The following is an 18,626-nucleotide window of genomic DNA, read 5'->3' as shown; positions in this document are numbered from 1 at the left end:
GTGACAGAAAGAGAGGTGTTAAGAATGGCACCATGGTTTCTGGACTCAGCAGCAGGAATAATGCAGTTCCCTTAATGGAGATGAGGAGGACGTCCCTAGTGGCTCAGATGGTAAAGAATCTTCCTGCAGTGCGAGAGTCCATTGTTTTATCTCTGGGTTGAGAAGATCTGCAGATAAGGGAATAGCTACCCACTCCGGTATTCTTGCTGGAGAATTCCATGGACAGAGAAGCCTGGTGAGCTACAGTCCAGTTCAGTTCAGTTCAGTCACTCAGTCGTGTCCGACTCTTTGCGACCCCATGAATCGCAGCACGCCAGGCCTCCCTGTCCATCACCGACTCCTGGAGTTCACTCAGACTCACGTCCATTGAGTCAGTGATGCCATCCAGCCATCTCATCCTCTGTCGTCCCCTTCTCCTCCTGCCTCCAATCCTTCCCAGCATCAAAGTCTTTTCCAGTGAGTCAACTCTTCACATGAGGTGGCCAAAGTATTGGAGTTTTAGCTTTACCGTCAGTCCTTCCGAAGAAATCCCAGGGCTGATCTCCTTCAGAATGGACTGGTTGGATCTCCTTGCAGTCCAAGGGACTCTCAAGAGTCTTCTTCAACACCACAGTTCAAAAGCATCAATTCTTCGGCACTCAGCCTTCTTCACAGTCCAACTCTCACATCCATACATGACCACAGGAAAAACCATAGCCTTGACTAGATGGACCTTAGTCAGCAAAGTAATGTCTCTGCTTTTGAATATGCTCTCTAAGTTGATTATAACTTTCCTTCCAAGGAGTAAGTGTCTTTTAATTTCATGGCTGCAGTCACCATCTGCAGTGATTTTGGAGCCCCAAAAATAAAGTCTGACACTGTTTCCACTGTTTCCCCATCTATTTCCCATGAAGTGATGGGACCAGATGCCATGATCTTCGTTTTCTGAATGTTGAGCTTTAAGCCAACTTTTCACTCTCCTCTTTCACTTTCATCAAGAGGCTTTTCAGTTTCTCTTCACTTTCTGCCATAAGGGTGGTGTCATCTGCATATCTGAAGTGATTGATATTTCTCCCAGCAATCTTGATTCCAGCTTGTGTTTCTTCCAGCCCAGCGTTTCTCATGATGTGTTCTGCATGTAAGTTGAATAAGCAGGGTGACAATATACAGCCTTGACGTACTCCTTTTCCCAGTTGGAACCAGTCTGTTGTTCCATGTCCAGTTCTAACTGCTGGTTCCTGACCTGCATACAGATTTCTCAAGAGGCAGGTCAGGTGGTCTGGTATTCCCATCTCTTTCAGAATTTTCCACAGTTTATTGTGATCCACACAGTCAAAGGCTTTGGCATAGTCAATAAAGCAGAAATAGATGTTTTTCTGGAACTCTCATGCTTTTTCCATGATCTAGCGGATGTTGGCAATTTGATCTCTGGTTCCTCTGCCTTTTCTAAAACCAGCTTGAACATCAGGAAGTTCACAGTTCACATATTCCTGAAGCCTGGATTGGAGAATTTTGAGCATTACTTTACTAGTGTGTGAGATGAGTGCAATTGTGTGGTAGTTTGAGCATTCTTTTGCATTGCCTTTCTTTGGGATTGGAATGAAAACTGACTTTTTGAGTCCTGTGGCCACTGCTGAGTTTTCCCAATTTGCTGGCATATTGAGTGCAGCACTTTGATAGCATCATCTTTCAGGATTTGAAATAGCTCCACTGGAATGCCATCACCTCTACTAGCTTTGTTCATAGTGATGCTTTCTAAGGCCCACTTGACTTCACATTCCAGGATGTCTGGCTCTAGATGAGTGATCACACCATCGTGATTATCCGGGTCATGAAGATCTTTTTGTACAGTTCTTCTGTGTATTCTTGCCACCTCTTCTTATTATCTTCTGCTTATGTTAGGTCCATATCATTTCTGTCCTTTATCGGGCCCATCTTTGCATGAAATGTTCCCTTGGTATCTCTAATTTTCTTGAAGAGATCTCTAGTCTTTCCCATTCTGTTGTTTTCCTCTATTTCTTTGCATTGATCACTGAAGAAGGCTTTCTTATCTCTTCTTGCTATTCTTTGGAATTCTGCTTTCAGATGCTTATATCTTTCCTTTTCTCCTTTGCTTTTCGCCTCTCTTCTTTTCACAGCTATTTGTAAGGCCTCCCCAGACAGCCATTTTGCTTTTTTGCATTTCTTTTCCATGGGGATGGTCTTGATCCCTGTCTCCTGTACAATGTCATGAACCTCATTCCATAGTTCATCAGGTACTCTAGCTATCAGATCTAGGCCCTTAAATCTATTTCTAACTTCCACTGTATAATCATAAGGGATTTGATTTAGGTCATACCTGAATGGTCTAGCAATTTTCCCTACTTTCTTCACTTTGAGTCTGAATTTGGTAATAAGGAGTTCCTGATATGAGCCACAGTCAGCTCCTGGTCTTATTTTTGTTGACTGTATAGAGCTTCTCCATCTTTGGCTGCAAAGAATATAATCAATCTGATTTCAGTGTTGACCATCTGGTGATGTCCATGTGTAGAGTCTTCTCTTGTGTTGTTGGAAGAGGGTGTTTGCTATGACTAGTGCATTTTCTTGGCAAAACTCTATTAGTCTTTGCCCTGCTTCATTCCGCATTCCAAGGCCAAATTTGCCTGTTACTCCAGGTGTTTCTTGACTTCCTACTTTTGCATTCCAGTCCCCTAAATGAAAAGGACATCTTTTTTAGGTATTAGTTCTAAAAGGTCTTGTAGGTCTTCATAGAACCGTTCAACTTCAGCTTCTTCAGCGTTACTGGTTGGGGCATAGACTTGGATTACTGTGATACTGAATGGTTTGCCTTGGAGACAAACAGAGATCATTCTGTCATTTTTGAGACTGCATCCAAGTACTGCATTTCGGACTCTTTTGTTGACCATGATGGCTACTCCATTTCTTCTGAGGGATTCCTGCCCGCAGTAGTAGATATGATGGTCATCTGAGTTAAATTCACTCATTCCAGTCCATTTTAGTTCCTAGAATGTCGACGTTCACTCTTGCCATCTCTTGTTTGACCACTTCACAAACAGACATGACTGAGTGAGTAACAAGGCTGAACATGGAGGAAGTTTGTGTGAGGGTTAGGAGTGCAGTATGGGATCAGTTCCGTGGGAGATACTTGGCTGACATGCATATGGAGATGTCATTAGACAGTTATAGATAAGTCTAGAGTTCAGGAAAGAGTGAGATGGGAGGTTTTAATTTGGGAATCATCCACATAAAGATGTATTTAAAAACCTGAAACTGGACCAGGTATCTTGAGAGAGTGAGAGAATAGATCTAAGAACTGAGTCCCGGGTCACTCCAGTATTAGGGGTTAGGACAGGAGAGTGGGCCAGGAGACGCTGGCTAAACTGGGAGGATGAGAGGGCTTGGTGGCTGGGGCTTGGAAATCAGCTTTTCTCATACTGAGACGTCTCACACTGAGACGTTCTCATACTGAGACGTTCTCATACTGAGCGTTCATCGTCCATCCAGGAGAGAGCGCACTCTCTTTCAGTGGATCAATGTCTGGTCCAGTGACTGTTGCTGCACCACCAGATTACTGCCAGGACACAGGAGAAGCGTGAGATAACCAAGTCTGGTTCAACATATTAATCCTATTATAGCCAATGACCCAGTGGTCTCTACTGATAATTCCCCTTGCCTCCCCGAGGGTTATTTTCTCACTGCCTTCCACCTACTGCTGCTGCTAATCCGCTTCAGTCGTGTCCGAGCCTGTGCGACTCCATAGACGGCAGCCCACCAGGCTCCTCTGTCCATGGGATTCTCCAGGCAAGAATACTGGAGTGGGTTGCCATTTCCTTCTCCAATGCATGAGAGTGAAAAGTGAAAGTGATGTTGCTCAGTCATGTCCGACTCTTCGCGACCCCATGGACTGTAGCCTACCAGGCTCCTTCGTCCATGGGATTTTCCAGGCAAGTGTACTGGAGTGAGTTGCCATTTCCTTCTCTACTTCCACCTACTGGGGAGTCTGATTTCAGTATTATGAAGAGAACTCACCGCCAGGGGGAGCTAGCCCCCTTTCCTCCAGACATCTGCTCACTCTGTCCACTTGCTTCAGCAAACAGGTCCAGTAATGAAATGGAGCTTGAAAAAAAAACTTTCCGTGGACTTAACAAAAACTAACATGAATTTTCTAATTATTGAGTCTCAGAGCACTTCTCTCACCTCTTGGTTTAAATAGAGTTTTTATAAGGTAGAGTTTTAAAAGTTCTCTAGTTGTATCATCCAATACATTGGCCACCTGATATGAAGAACTGACTCACTGGAAAAGACCCTGATGCTCGGAAAGATTGAAGGCAGGAGGAGAAGGGGACGACAGAGGATGAGATAGTTTGATGGCATCACTGACTCAATGGACGTGAGTTTGAGCAGGCTCCAGGAGTTGGTGATGGACAGGGAAGCCTGGCATGCTGCAGTCCATGGGGTCGCAAAGAGTCAGACACAACTGAGTGACTGAACGGAACTGAAGTGTATCATATCAATATCAAGCGATATCCATTTCTTTCCTAACAGGGTTAGGAAAATATAGTAAAATTGGATCTATTTCTGATAAAATTTTCACTTTATACTATGACCACATGGGATTCATACATAAACTGACTCCAGACCACTTTGAAGCTGGTGGATCACTTGCTGCCTTTGGAAATTCTAAAGGTATTTTTGGACAGGTCAGTGATCTAATGCGTTGAAACTGTTTACCTTGTTTTAATAGATGTCATATTCTATATACAGAGAAATAGGGAAAGCGTTTTCCTTGGGACAAACACTCTTAATATTCTTTGCTATTTTTAACTAAAGGAAAAACTTCCATATATCAGGGAACATCTCCAAAATCTTTCAAGTCCCATACAAAGCTTTATAGATTTCCACACACACCTGGAATATTTTCATATAAATGTTTTCACAGCAAACCACCAGATGTTCTAAACTGGATCCAACCCAGGTTTATGGTGAGTCTGACTCTCTCAAGGGTGACCTTAAAGAAACATGAGTTCTGTTTTTTGTTGTTTGTTTTTTTTTTAATTTTTTCCATGGACTCTTTTTTTTTTTTTTTTAGTTTATTTTACTTTACAATACTGTATTGGTTTTGCCATACATTGACATGAATCCACCACAGGTGTATACAAGCTCCCAATCCTGAATCCCGCTCCCACCTCCCATCCCATATCATCTCTCTGGATCATCCCCATGCACCAGCCCCAAGCATCCTGTATCCTGTATCGAACATAGACTGGCACTTCGTTTCTTACCTGATAGTATACATGTTTCAATGCCATTCTCCCGAATCATCCCACCCTCTTGCTCTCCCTTAGAGTCCAAAAGTCCGTTCTATACATCTGTGTCTCTTTTGCTGTCTCATATACAGGGTCATCATTACCATCTTTCTAAATTCCATATATATGTGTCAGTATACTGTATTGGTGTTTTTCTGGCTTACTTCACTCTGTATAATCGGCTCGAGTTTCATCCATCTCATTAGAACTGATTCAAATGTATTCTTTTTAATGGCTGAGTAATACTCCATTGTGTATATGTACCACAGCTTTCTTATCCATTCATCTGCTGATGGACATCTAGGTTGAGAAACATGAGTTCTGTTTTTTCCCACTGTTGACTTTTTTCTTTCTTACTAACCCTCCCCACTTGTTTCTTCCTTTTCTAATGCTAACAGAGAAAGGAATAATCATCTGCATCATAGATGATACTTCATGCAGATTTTTCTAATAATTTTAATGTATAATGGGCTACTTATAAAGATAAATAAGTAAGTGAAGTCACTCAGTCGTGTCCGACTCTTTGTGACCCCATGGACTGTAGCCCACCAGGCTTCTCTGTCCATGGGATTCTCCAGGCAAGAATAGTGGAGTGGGTTGCCATTTCTTTCTCCAACTTATAAAGATATTTGAACCTACAAACTCATCACAGAACACATAATCATGATAATGAACTCTCATCAAGGTATCAGCAAATAAACAGATTTTTAAACTGGGATCTAATAAAATCTGCACTTTATATAGAATAAAGGGTGACTCTAGTTTTAATAAATCACTCAAAATCACCAGGCCAAGACTGCGGTTCAGAACACGGTGCTTTAACTTCCCTGTCTTCTGAGATACTGACAGAGAAAAAAGTGGAATTTCCTAGTGACAGTAAGATGCCATCATGTGACTCCCTGTTTAATTTATTCACCAGTCTGTTGTGTGGCGCTACATAGAAAGAAATCAAATCCTGTGATCAGCAGGGTAGCCCTAACCAAAAAAGCAGTTACCTCAATTTTCACTAACTTCACAATTTGTAGAAAATGTTCTCTTAAGTGAAAGTTTAAGTTATTAAAATCAAAAACCAAAATGGGTTTTTATACTCAAGGTGAGTGCATTCAAGGAATTTGCACTCAATATTATCACCTCCCTCTCCCAAAACAAACTATATCTGTGTCCTCTCTGAATACACATGATCCGTAAACCTTGTTTGGCTCTGAGTAGGTGCCAAAGGAGAAGGAAATGGCAACCCACTCCAGTGCTCTTGCCTGGAGAATCCCAGGGGCGGGGGAGCCTGGTGGGCTGCCGTCTATGGGGTCGCACAGAGTCGGACACGACTGAAGCAACTTAGCAGCAGCAGCAGCAAGTGCCAAGTACTGTCGTGAACACTTAATCTTTATAACAATTACTTATCCTCATTTTACCCACAAGAAAAGTGAGGCACAGGGAGGGTAAATAATTCACCCCAAATTACACACACCACTGGTTAGTTCCTGGAATCAGGCATCAAATCAGTTTGGGGCAAGAGGTTCAGGACCTGTGTTTTTAGTCACTATGCTGTCTTTGCCGGGATTTGCACATTCTTTCATGGGATGTTCTTGCCACTCCCAGTCTCGAATGTCACACAGAACTCTTAAAGCCTTGTCAGCTTTCAAGAGTCCTTAAGCCATCTGTTCAATACATTTTCAGGCCCATGTGTATTCTCCTGGCATCTGTTTCCCATTCTCTCCCTTTCTCAGTGAGTTCCCAAATTTCAGAGACCAGAGGAAAAGGCATGACAGAACATGGGTCTGTCTTGATGGGGACTGTTCCATCTGACTGCAGCATCTACCCCTCCGTCCTCATGTCCCAGCAACCAGGGCAACTCCAGCATCCCCTTGGGACTGGTCCCCACCTGTCTTCTCACTCCTACAATTTCTCAAAGCTGGACAAGGTCAGCATCAGAGAAGTGTATGTTGGAAAGATGACTTGCAGATCAGAAGTCTGGTCCAAAGTTGTCTGTGTTGAGAGAGAGGAAAAGCCTTGTGAACCACCAGCCTCGAGGACTCAGCAGCAGCAGTACAGAGTTACCAGCATGACATGGTGGGAGTAGCTGTTAAGTGTCAGGAGGTGCTTCTCAGCCCCTTGCTTACAGAATACTCCAAACTGGAACCAACTTCTAGAACCTGCACATCTAAACTCCTCCACCACATATGAGACAAGACACTCCTGTCTGCCATTGCAGCCTTCTATACAGGAATGTTAAACTGAACTTCACTCTTCAGAATTTCCTCTCCTCCTCAATAGAACAGTGTGTTTTCCCTCCCATCTGCATGGATATTCAGCAGATGAGAAAAGCAATATTGTTTTGATGTGAAATGGAAGCAAATCCATTATTTGCATTTTGTCATAATGGAATTATGCTGTTGTTCAGTCGCTAAATCATGTCTAACTCTTTGCAGCCCCATGGACTGTAGCATGCCAGTCTTCCCTGTCCCTTCACTATCTCCTGGAGTTTGCTCCAGCTCATGTCCACTGAGTTGGTGATGCCATCCACCCATGTCATCTTCTGTAGCCCCCTTCTCCTCCTGCCCTCAGTCTTTCCCAGCATCAGAGTCTTTTCCAAAGAATCAGCTCTTCGTATCTGGTGGCCAAAATACTGGAGCTTCAGCTTCAGCATCAGTCTTTCCAATGAATATTCAGAGTTAATTTCCTTTAGGATTGACAGTTTGTTCTCCTTGCAGTCCAAATAAATTCAATATTTTCTTTTTTCATGTTCCAGGCTTGTGACATGGGCTTTGACACTGCCCTTGCTCCACAGTATCTCACCTTAAATGAAATGATATTTTATGCATATGTGCCCAAGGATGAACCGAAGGATAGAATATACACCAAGCAATTCTATGACATTCACTTTGGAAAATTGATACACTCCAGGTAGGTACTGATTAGCTTCACATTTTACTTAGCTTGCACACTGGTATCTAAATTCTAAATTTTGAGCCTACTTTTTGGAGTAATTTTCTTAGTCAAGGAGAGTAAGTCTTTTTTAACACCTTGCGAGGTCAAATACATTTGTAGACTTCTAGGTGCTTTGCACAGTGCCCCAGTTTTAGGAACATGGGGCCAAGTATATCAGCACCATTAAGCCAAGCTAAGGAAATGAGTGCTTGTTGTCCCGAGTATCAAAAATGTCTGGGCTACACTGGGTACTGCTTATCCTCAGAGCTCACTCCCACGGCAGTTGTCATATGCCCTACGACAAGCAAATCTAACACAGAGGAGACCATCCTGCATGAAATACTGCCTGACAGGGTACGCAGAGTTCTCAGGAATGCTTTCTTCCAAGATATTAGCAAGAGCCAATGACCCTGAACGCTGCCTGTAAGGCTTAAAATCTTTGAAAAACAATATGAATTCTACAACTACCCCCTCCCACACACACACACATCTAACAACCAGAAAAGGAATAGTCTCAGATTACCAGAAACTCACCTGTTCCCAAACTGGTGAGCCCTGTTCCACCAGGTTGAAATGTCTCTATTATATATCCATTGAACTATCAACTAGATAATGTCCCATAGCCAATAGCTCCTGGAGAAGGAAATGGCAACCCACTCCAATATTCTTGCCTGGAAAATCCCATGGACGGAGGAGCCTGGTGGGCTGCAGTCCATGGGGTCGCTAAGAATCAGACACGACTGAGTGACTTCACTTTCACTTTTCACTTTCATGCATTGGAGAAGGAAATGGCAACCCACTCCAGTGTTCTTGCCTGGAGAATCCCAGAGACGGGGGAGCCTGATGGGCTGCCGTCTATGGGGTCACACAGTGTTGGACACGACTGACGCAACTTAGCAGCAGCAGCAGGAACAGCCAACAGCTCCATGCTCTACCCAGTACCTCCCTCAGCGGTAGATATGCAGACAGGAAGCAAACATAATATAGCAGATGTTGGCATTAGGTTTTATTCCACAATGATTGTAGAACTTCTGTCTCAAAGAAAAGTGTCCGTGATCATTGAGAACTATTTGTTTTTGATGGCTTTCGTATGTATGATATTACAGATCCATTAATGCCTGTTTATATAGGTATGTCTTTGTAGAAAACATAGAGAATCACTGTTTAAAATTAACATATGATTAGTATCATCTCAATATTAATATCAATTTTTATGCTAATTATTTTGAAAGCATATGATAATTCTCTAAAAGATCAGAATGTTTAAAAAGCAGCATAGCATGTTCTATGTTCAGTCAGTAACTTTGCTCTACTTGCACAAAACTAGAGAATGGGCATTTCTGAGAAAGGACATGGTAGCAAAGAGCCAGATCTGGGAACTGGACACAGGTGGGACTTCAACCAGAAAGAACAAGGATTTGGGAGCCGGAGTCATGAGGCCAGCCATAGGCCAAAGGAAGATGCCTAGATGGTCAGGGGTGAAGCAGGATGAGCCCTGTATTTTCCTCTTCCCACAAATAGTTTTTTAATACTTACTACCTGCAAGGCACTTAGGGAGGTGCTGTGATAGAGTGAGGAAGACATTCAAGCCCATGTACTCCTGGAACTTGTGTTCCAGCACAGGGCGTAAACAGTTGTGAAATTACAGGTAACGTGAACCTGCAACAGAGGAGCATGGAGCATTGAGAGAGTGAGTTCTCAGGGGTGAGTCCTCGTTGGGAGGATTTGGGGAGGTTTTGCAGAGGCGGTGATGCTTAAGGTGAGATCAGAGGAATGAGGGCGAAGGAAGGGGGTGGGGGAAAGGCTCCAGCCAAGACCACAGTGTGGAAAAGGGCCCCAGGCCCAAAGAAGTATGATGTGTGCCTGAGAAACTCAAGAAAAACCAGAGTGACCTAAGTGTTGTGAACCGAGGAGATAAGTTATTCGAGACCAGATGGGCCCCTTTTAGTCTCAGTAGGGAATGTGAATGTTATTCTAAGGGAGCAGAAAGCTTGAAGGATTCTAATTAAATGAATGACCAGATTGATTATGTGTAGTTTGTTTACTCAATCAGCTAGGTATCAACTGTACTTTTCATCCTGTCTTTTCAAACCACCTCTGTGGACCTATTTGCTTTCTGCCTCTAGATGAAGTATCTGCAAGGCCTATAGCTTTTCCATTAGAGAGTAAATAATTGTTTCCTTAGCTTAAAAATATCTAAGTCAGTCAATTACCACATGACTCCATTCCTGTCCAGTGTTTTAAGAAACTTCAAACCCTTGTTGGATTTAAGTCTGTTTTCCAACTCCCATTTGAGCTTGACCCAGTCTGAGGAGCCTAGAGTATAGGGGGTGAAGAGTTTCTCATTATTTTTAGACTCATATCCTCCCTCCCTCTTAGCTGATGGTTTCCAGCCCCTTCTGGAGTTTGATTGAGAGTGAGGTGAGATAAAGGGGCAAGCGGTCTGCTGATGGGGGTGACACTTCTACCTGAACACCACCACCCCCTCACTTCTAGGTGTCTGAAAGTCTTCCCCTGTGTTGAGGGCCCTGAACTCTTCCGCTATTGCTTCTGGGCAACTTTCCTTTTCTTTCCTGCCTCTCCTCCCCAAAACCATGCCTCCCCAGAGATAACCATTATCTTAAATTTTGTATGAACATTTTAAGAAATGTTTTTTTAAAGGTTTAACAGACATGTGTATCAAACTATATTGTTTCATCTTGCCAAATGTATTACTTAGCAATGTATACCCTTTCCTATGATTTGCTTTTTTCATACAAAAAATTATTTGGTATTGATGTATGTGTCTATATTTACTCATATGAATATATCACAGTCTTATTTGGCTATTCTCCTATTATGTCTTGTAGTTTTTTAACTTTTGCTGTGTCCTTTTACGTTTTTAATCTAGAATAGATGTTGAGTGTAGTATGAAGTATAATAGAAATCAGATTTCTTTAGTTTTTTATGTTTAGACTACCAATTGTGCAAACACGGCCCTTCTGACCTACAGTGTCACCACTGTAACATATCCTAGTTCCCCACGTGCATCAGTCTCTTGGTCTCTCTTCTGTTTCATTACTTTATTTGACCTTCCCTAGGTCATGCTGACAAATTTTCTCTAACCAGGTAACGTGTGTGAATAGCACCCTGTCTTGGATCTTCTTGGCTTTTGTTCTTGCACTTAAATGTTAGATTCAGCTAGTCAAGCTCCATTAAGGGGAAAAAAAAAAGCATAACAACCTGTTAATAAAAATTACTTCTTGCAACCAAATTCTGCTTTATAGCTGCAGTTAGATCCTGGGTAGAGATTCCTGACTCTTCTTGCAGTAGGATACTCCATTTGCACTCCTAGAATTTTAGGCCCAGGACAACTTCCTGACTCTCCATAAGGATAGAGGGTTATTATTTAAGTCTTCCCTTACTCATAATGTGTCTTTGCCTGTGCCCCAGTGACAGGTGGCTTTGCTTCCTCTCAGTAGTTTAAAGCTTCTGCTGTGTCGGGGAGACGAGGGTGGGAGGAGAGAGGGAGGTGGGAGTGAAGGGGAGGGAGTCGGGGCTTCAATGCCAGCACCCTCCAGGCCCTGCTCCCCAACCAGGATCACCTCTTTTGAGGCCTATGTTTAACTGTTTAATGCCCAGCCCAAGGCTTTTGCTTCTTATGAAAGAAGGTTCAGGGAAGTGAATGAGACTTCCTCCCTGTTTCCTCCCACCCTCTCCAGCCTCCCTATAATGACCTTGCCCCACACTCCCTTGCTGCCTGCACCACCAGCAGGGACTCTCCCTGGTCCACTCTCTGCCCCAGTCTTTCTCCTGAGGCCCATGGGAAGGAGCTTGCAAGTGAGTGCAGCTCCCTTTTGAAAGGTGCCCCAGCATTTCCAAACTCACGTACCAGCACATCTTGGCCTTTGACAGTTTTTTGTTTCTGTTTTTTCTATTTTTAGACATTTCCTATTTATTTCTTTTGTGGCCAGCACCATGTTTCTCCCTTCTATGCTCTTCCACAAGTGAGACTGTTGCCGTGTTGAGACTCTCCTTGGAATGGCTTGGATTTCTGGTTAGTTCTTGGATGACTTAAGCAAAGTGACAACTTTGTGATTTATCCATTTTGTTTCATTGCTTGTTGGGCTGCTTCTTTCTATATCAAAAGCCAAAGCAGAATGCCTTATAATGGACTTTTGTTGTTGTTGTTGTTGTTTTAATTTTTATTTTTACTTTATTTTGCTTTACAATACTGTATTGGTTTTGCCATACATTGACATGTGGCTGATTCATGTCAATGTATAATTGACTTTTGTGTAGCAATCTCAAGTGTTTCAAATTTGCTAAACTCATTTGCTTATTCTAGTACTTTTTCTATATATTCTTTTGGATTTTCTGAGTAGGGGTGAATATTTTTTCTAAGCAGATAGTCACATCACCTGCAGATAATTTGTTTCTTTTAACACCTTTTAGCATATTATATATGTCTTTCTGTTACAGTATCTAGGAGCTTATTAAATATAAATGAAGTTAATGGGTGTCATTCTGTTCAGGCTGCTCTAATCAAACATAAAAAAACTGGATGGCTATGTGTTAAGCCACTTCAGTCGTGTCCAACTCTTTGCGACCCCATAGGCTGTAGCCCACCAGGCTCCTCTGCCCATGGGGATTCTCCAGACAGATGGCTTATAAACAAATGTATTTATCACAGTTATGAAGACCAGAAGTCTAAGATTAAGGTACCAGCATGGTAAGTTTCTGGTGCAGGCTCTCTCCTGGGTACAGATTGCCAACTTCTCGCCGTGTACTGTCATGATTGAAAGGGGCAGGGTACTAAACTGATTCACAGATGCTTCACCTGCATGACCTGAATCACTTCCCAAAAGCTTCATCTCCAAATATCATCACTTTGGGCATTATGTTTTCAACACAGGAATTTTGGAGGGATACAAATATTCAGACCATTAGCAGTGGGCTTCCTTGTTCCTGACTTAAAAAAATATATTTTAAACATTTCACCATCACATACTATCCTTTCTATACATTTTAAAAACTTTTTTCATTTACAGTTACCTTTTTTTTTTTTTCAGTTTAAGAGGTGTTTTCTTTTGGTTTTTAACTTAAATGTTTCTCCTGTATCTATTGAACTTAGATATATAATTTTTTCCTTTGAACTTTTACTTAATGCTGTGAATTACATTATGGACTTAATGTTGAATCAGACTGAAAGTCATGGAATAAACCTATCTTGGTCATTGTGTATTATCTATGTTTATACCTTTCATACATTGTTGTGTGCAGTGTTAGTATTCACTTGTTAGATTAATCGTGTTAATTGTGATTTTCCAATTTTCTTTATCCTTAACTGATTTTTTTCTTTTGTGATCTATCAACTATTGAATTATGTTAAAATTTTCTGATGCGATATTGAATTTGTCAGTTCTTCATTGTAGTTCCGTCAATTTTGCCTTATATATGTGTGAGGCTGTTGTTAGATATGTATACGTTTAAAATCATTACATCTTCTTGGACTTGCTTATGATGTTGATTTCATGGGTATATACTTACCCTTAAACTCATCAAGTTGTTTATATTAAATATGTAAGGCCTTTTATGTGTCAATCATAACTCAATAAAGTAGTTTAAAATAAGACAGCTACTTGCAGTGTTACAAAAAAGAATTGTTACATCTTCTTGATGAGTTGAACATTTTATTGGTATTTAATGACTATGTTTATATTTATAATGCTTTTTTGCATTACAGCCTAGCAGGTATAGCAAAATATCCATAACATAAAATTTACCATTTTAGCCATTTTTAAGAGTGCAGTTCTGTGGCATTAAGTATATTCACATGGTTGTGCAACCATTACCACTGTCCATCTCCAGAACTATTTTTTTCTTTTTTTTAGAACTGTTTTTTTTTTAAATTGGAGAGCATAGTCCAATTATACTTGGATTGCTTGTGTGGGTAGTGCAGAGTGAGATGGTGTGTTGGAAGGTCAGTGAGAAGGTAGGGAAGTACCAGAACATCTAGGGAACTGTAGGCTGCATAGGGGTTTATATTTTATTCTTTGTGCCAGGGGAAGCCATTGGAAAGTTTTATATAGGATAGTGAAGTAATTTATATTTTTTAAAAGATCATTTGCTGTGAAAAGTATAGGACAGGGTGAGAGTCAAAGTCTCTAGGCTCCTTGGAAAGCTACTGAAATAATACAGGTGAGAAAAGAAGATGGTCAAAGCAGTGTACTTGTGAAAAGACAGGATCTGATGGTGGATTGCCTGTTGTGGGAATGAGCAAGAGAGCCATCAAGAATTTGCTAGGGTTTTAGTTTGTAGCTAGGTAGAGGATGCTGTTCTTTTCTGAGATTTGGAGTGCAGGGTTAGGCAGGGTGAGTGAGATTTGCACATTGGAAATATTAAGTGTGAAATACCTATTAGGTACCTAGGTAAAGATGTGAAGTCGACAGTTGCCTGGATATATGAATGCATACCACAAAAATAGCAGGAGCTCTGCATTTGGTAGTTGTTCCGATATAAATGGATGTATGTAGAGAAGAAAAGGCCTGGGGCACTCCTGGAAGAGAGATTAGGCAGAAGAGGAGGCCCCAGCCAAGAAAACGAAGAAGGAATAGTCAATAAAATAGAAAAAAAAAACGGGGTAAAGCGGGGACATGTAAGCCAAGGGAGGCGGATGTTTTGGAAAGTATGGAGTAAACCACTGTGACCCATGTGACTGAGAGACTGAGTAACCTAAGAACCAAGAAGACCTTTGGATATGGCAACCTTCCAGGCTGTGGCAACCTTCCAGGCTGTAGTGACCTTGATTAAAGCAGCTTCATTGGCTTGGGATGAGGGCAGTGGGCTGGAGAAACAGCACGGGTACTGGAATTGGAGTTTATCAGGTATAGGTAGTTACATTTGATGGCGATTGCCTTTTTGTAGTGTTTTTCCCACTCAACGGATATTCCTCTCCACCTCAGGAACTTCCCGACTCCTAATTTTAAGCTCATCCTTCATTGCCCAAAGTCTCTTCTCTCCTTTAAAAGCTGAATTCTTACCTCTCCTGTAAGAGTGGAGCTTGATTGCCCCCCAAGAGCCATCCTGGACACTTCAATACAAGAGACTCATTTACTTCTCTAGTGGTAGAAGTGGGATGGCAGGGTCAATAATTAAGGTGTCTGCCTGGCTATTGGTCAGTGACTCAAGATGCAAAGAAGTTAATAGTTTTTTTTTTAATTATGGGAATAAGCTTTATTTTTTAAGAGCAGTGTTAGGATAGCAGTGTTAATTAGCAACATGGATCAGAAAGTCCAGAGAGTTCCCATGTGCCTCATCTCCACACATATCTCCCTCACTTTGTGTCTGACACTACAGTGGTTTTTTGTTCCAGTCCATGAACCTATACTGACACATCGTCAATCACCTGAAGTCCATAGTTTACATTAGGATTCACTCTTGGTGTTGTACTTTCTATGGATTTTGACAATTCTATAATGGCACATATACATCTTATATTATCATACAGAATAGTTTCATTGCCCTGAAAGTCCTCTCTGCTCTTCCTGTTCATCCCTGACATCTATACTGTCTCTATTTGGCTGTTGTTGTTCAGTTGCTAAGTAGTGTCCTACTCTTTGTGACCCCGTGGACTGCAGCAAGCCAGGCTCCCCTGTCCTTCACAATCTCCTGGAGTTTGTTCAGATTCATACCCATTGAGTTGACGATGCCATTCAACCATCTCATCCTCTGTTGCCCCCCTTCTCCTTTTGTCTTCAATCTTTCCCAACATCAGGGTCTTTCCCAATGAGTCAGTTCTTCTCATCAGGTGGCCAAAGTATTAGAGCTTCAGCTTCAGCAAGGGTCCTTCCAATGAACATTCAGGGTTGATTTCCTTTAGGATTGACTGGTTTGATCTCCTTGCTGTCCAAGGGACTCTCAAGAGTCTTCTTCAGCACCACAATTAAAAACCATCAGCTCTTCAGTGTTGAGCCTTCTTTGATGGCTCAACGGGTAAAGAATCCACCTGCAGTGCAGGAGACACAGGAGACATGAGTTTGATTCCTGGGTCAGGAAGATCCCCTGCAGAAGGAAATGCCAACCCACTCCAGTATTCTTGCCTGGGAAATCCCATGGTCAGGGAAGCCTGGTAAGCTACAGTTCTAAATTGTTAATATTTTATTGTTAATATGGCTTTTGTCAGTTTAATTTCTAGGGTCCCAGGCACACCTGGGAAAGGTATGCCTCCTAGAAGGGTAGAGGAAAAAGAGATTCTATTCTTCCCCAATAGTTTATTTTGGATAACAGTCCTTGGTCAGATATGTTTTTCATAACTATTTTCTTCTATTAACTGAGCGGCTTAGCACACACACACACATCTTAGCTTAACATTTGAAGGTTGTTTTTCCTGCTTATAAAGCACATGCTCATTGCAGAAATTTCCTAAAAGGCAAATATAAAGAAGACAGTTAAAATCATGACTGTTAACACTCTGATGAATTACTGATCAGTCCTTTTCAACATTCATTTCAACATTTTTCACTATACTTCTTTATTTTAGACATTATAATGTGACCACTTTCCTTAGGTAATGAAAAACTCTTTGTAAGAATCATTTTAATGGATGATTTTTTTCTAGGTAGATCAGGTATTATCATTTAGTTAATTTTCCTATTGTTGGCATTTCTATTTCTAACTTTTATCATAATGCTGTGATGAACATCTTTGTGTGGAAAGCTTTTCTTCCCCTCTATGTTTCAAGTTATGTCCTTAGGATAGAGACCTATCAGTAGATTTATGGAATCAGAGGGCAAAAAAAAAAAAAAAAATAGAACTCAATGCATAGTTTCAAACTGCTTTCTAGGAGGAGTGTATCATTTTACCATTTCATTAGTGTCAATCTCTCTCAGTTCTTACCACTATTACATCCTGTCTTTTAAAAACGTCCTTAATTTGATAGGTGAAAAATCACATCCCATTGCTGTAACTGACATTTCATCAATTACTAATGAAATTGAATAAATGTTACTCAAATATTCATTTGTTAACTGTTTGTGGTATTTTTTATTTATAAATTATATGTTTATGAACTTGCTAATTTAAACCACTGTTTTATCCAAATTGCTTGACATTTGCTGGTTTGTTTTTAGGAAAACTGGAACAGCTTACATAAGGAAGGTATTTCACCATAACACTCCTGAAGGATTTTTGTCCTCAGTCATTGCAGAACTGATAGACCCTTTTGGAATAGAGGAAGTAAATGAGAGCTCTTGTTTGTCTAGTTCCCTTTTCATTAGTGAAGCTGGAAATCACTCCTATAAACTTAGTCTTCAGTTACAAAGTAAGTGTAATAATATTTCCAATGTCTGGGAAAAATGAAGAATTATCTTTTGGGATGAGTGTTCATGCTCTTTTATAGAACAATAGATTTCAAAATTTAAACCAATTGATAATCTACAGAAGTCTACATATACTTAAATTCCTAGAGGAATTCTTTATTTTTAATATAATAAAACCTGATTTCTCCACTGGGATGAATAACAGGCATTTTACATTTAATACATTCTCTCACTTGATTATTGTAATAGTCTCTCTCTTTCTTTTTTTTTTGGTCAGGTTTATTAAGGTATAACTTATATACAGTAAAATTCACTCTTGTCAGTGTATGTCTATGGATTTTGATAAATCCATTCATTCAATGATGGAGCCACCATTGTGATCAGTCCCAGAAAACTCTCTCCTAATTCTTTGCTCTCCCAGCCCTGGCCCCTGGCAACCAATGATCTGTTTTCTGTTCCCCCAATTCTCTCCTTTCCAGAATGTTACATAAACGGAATCATACAATAGACAGAATTTTGACTCTACCTTAAGTATTTGTGTACAGGTTTTTGTGTATATGTATGTTTTCACTTCTCTGGAATAAATGCCCAGGAGTGCAACTGCTGGGCTGAATAGTACTTGCATATTTATTGAGTTGGCCAAAAAGTCCGTTTGGTTTTCCTATAACATCTTACAGGAGAACCTGACCAAACTTTTTGGCCAACTCAATAGTTTTTAAGGAAACTAATTTCTCTGCTTTCCTTCTTGCCCTTTCTCTGTCACATGCCCAGTCTATTCTCAACAGAGCAGCTTAAGTGATCTTACTAAAACATAAGTTCAATCATGCCCCTTGTTGATTTTCTGTTATGACCTATCCATTGATGAAAGTAGGGTATTAAAATCCTTTAGTATTTTTGTGTTGCTATCTATTTCTCCTCAAAGTCTATGAATATTTGCTTTATTATTTAGGTGCTCATTTGTTAAGTGCATAAATATTTACAAATGTGATATCTTTTTGTTTGACTCTTATTATATAATAACCTTCAGCCTTTGTCTTAAGGTCTACTTTCTCTGATATAAGTATTGGTATCCCAGACTTCTTCTGATTTCCACTTGCATAGAATATCTTTTTTCATC

At 40.8% G+C, this 18,626-nt stretch overlaps 1 protein-coding gene across 1 annotated transcript in view; it reads left to right on the top strand.

Moving 5' to 3' along the window:
• The window catches only part of CATSPERB (cation channel sperm associated auxiliary subunit beta), a 129,598-nt gene that overhangs the window by 83,162 nt on the left and 27,810 nt on the right, over positions 1 to 18,626 (top strand). The window contains 3 exon segments of the mRNA XM_052659538.1: positions 4,525 to 4,679; positions 8,032 to 8,186; positions 17,321 to 17,511. Coding sequence (XP_052515498.1) covers positions 4,525 to 4,679; positions 8,032 to 8,186; positions 17,321 to 17,511 — 501 coding nt within the window.

This window comes from Budorcas taxicolor, chromosome 21 (genome assembly GCF_023091745.1).
Source record: "Budorcas taxicolor isolate Tak-1 chromosome 21, Takin1.1, whole genome shotgun sequence".
NCBI classification, from domain to species: domain Eukaryota; kingdom Metazoa; phylum Chordata; class Mammalia; order Artiodactyla; family Bovidae; genus Budorcas; species Budorcas taxicolor.
This window is presented reverse-complemented; position numbering and strand designations above follow the sequence as displayed.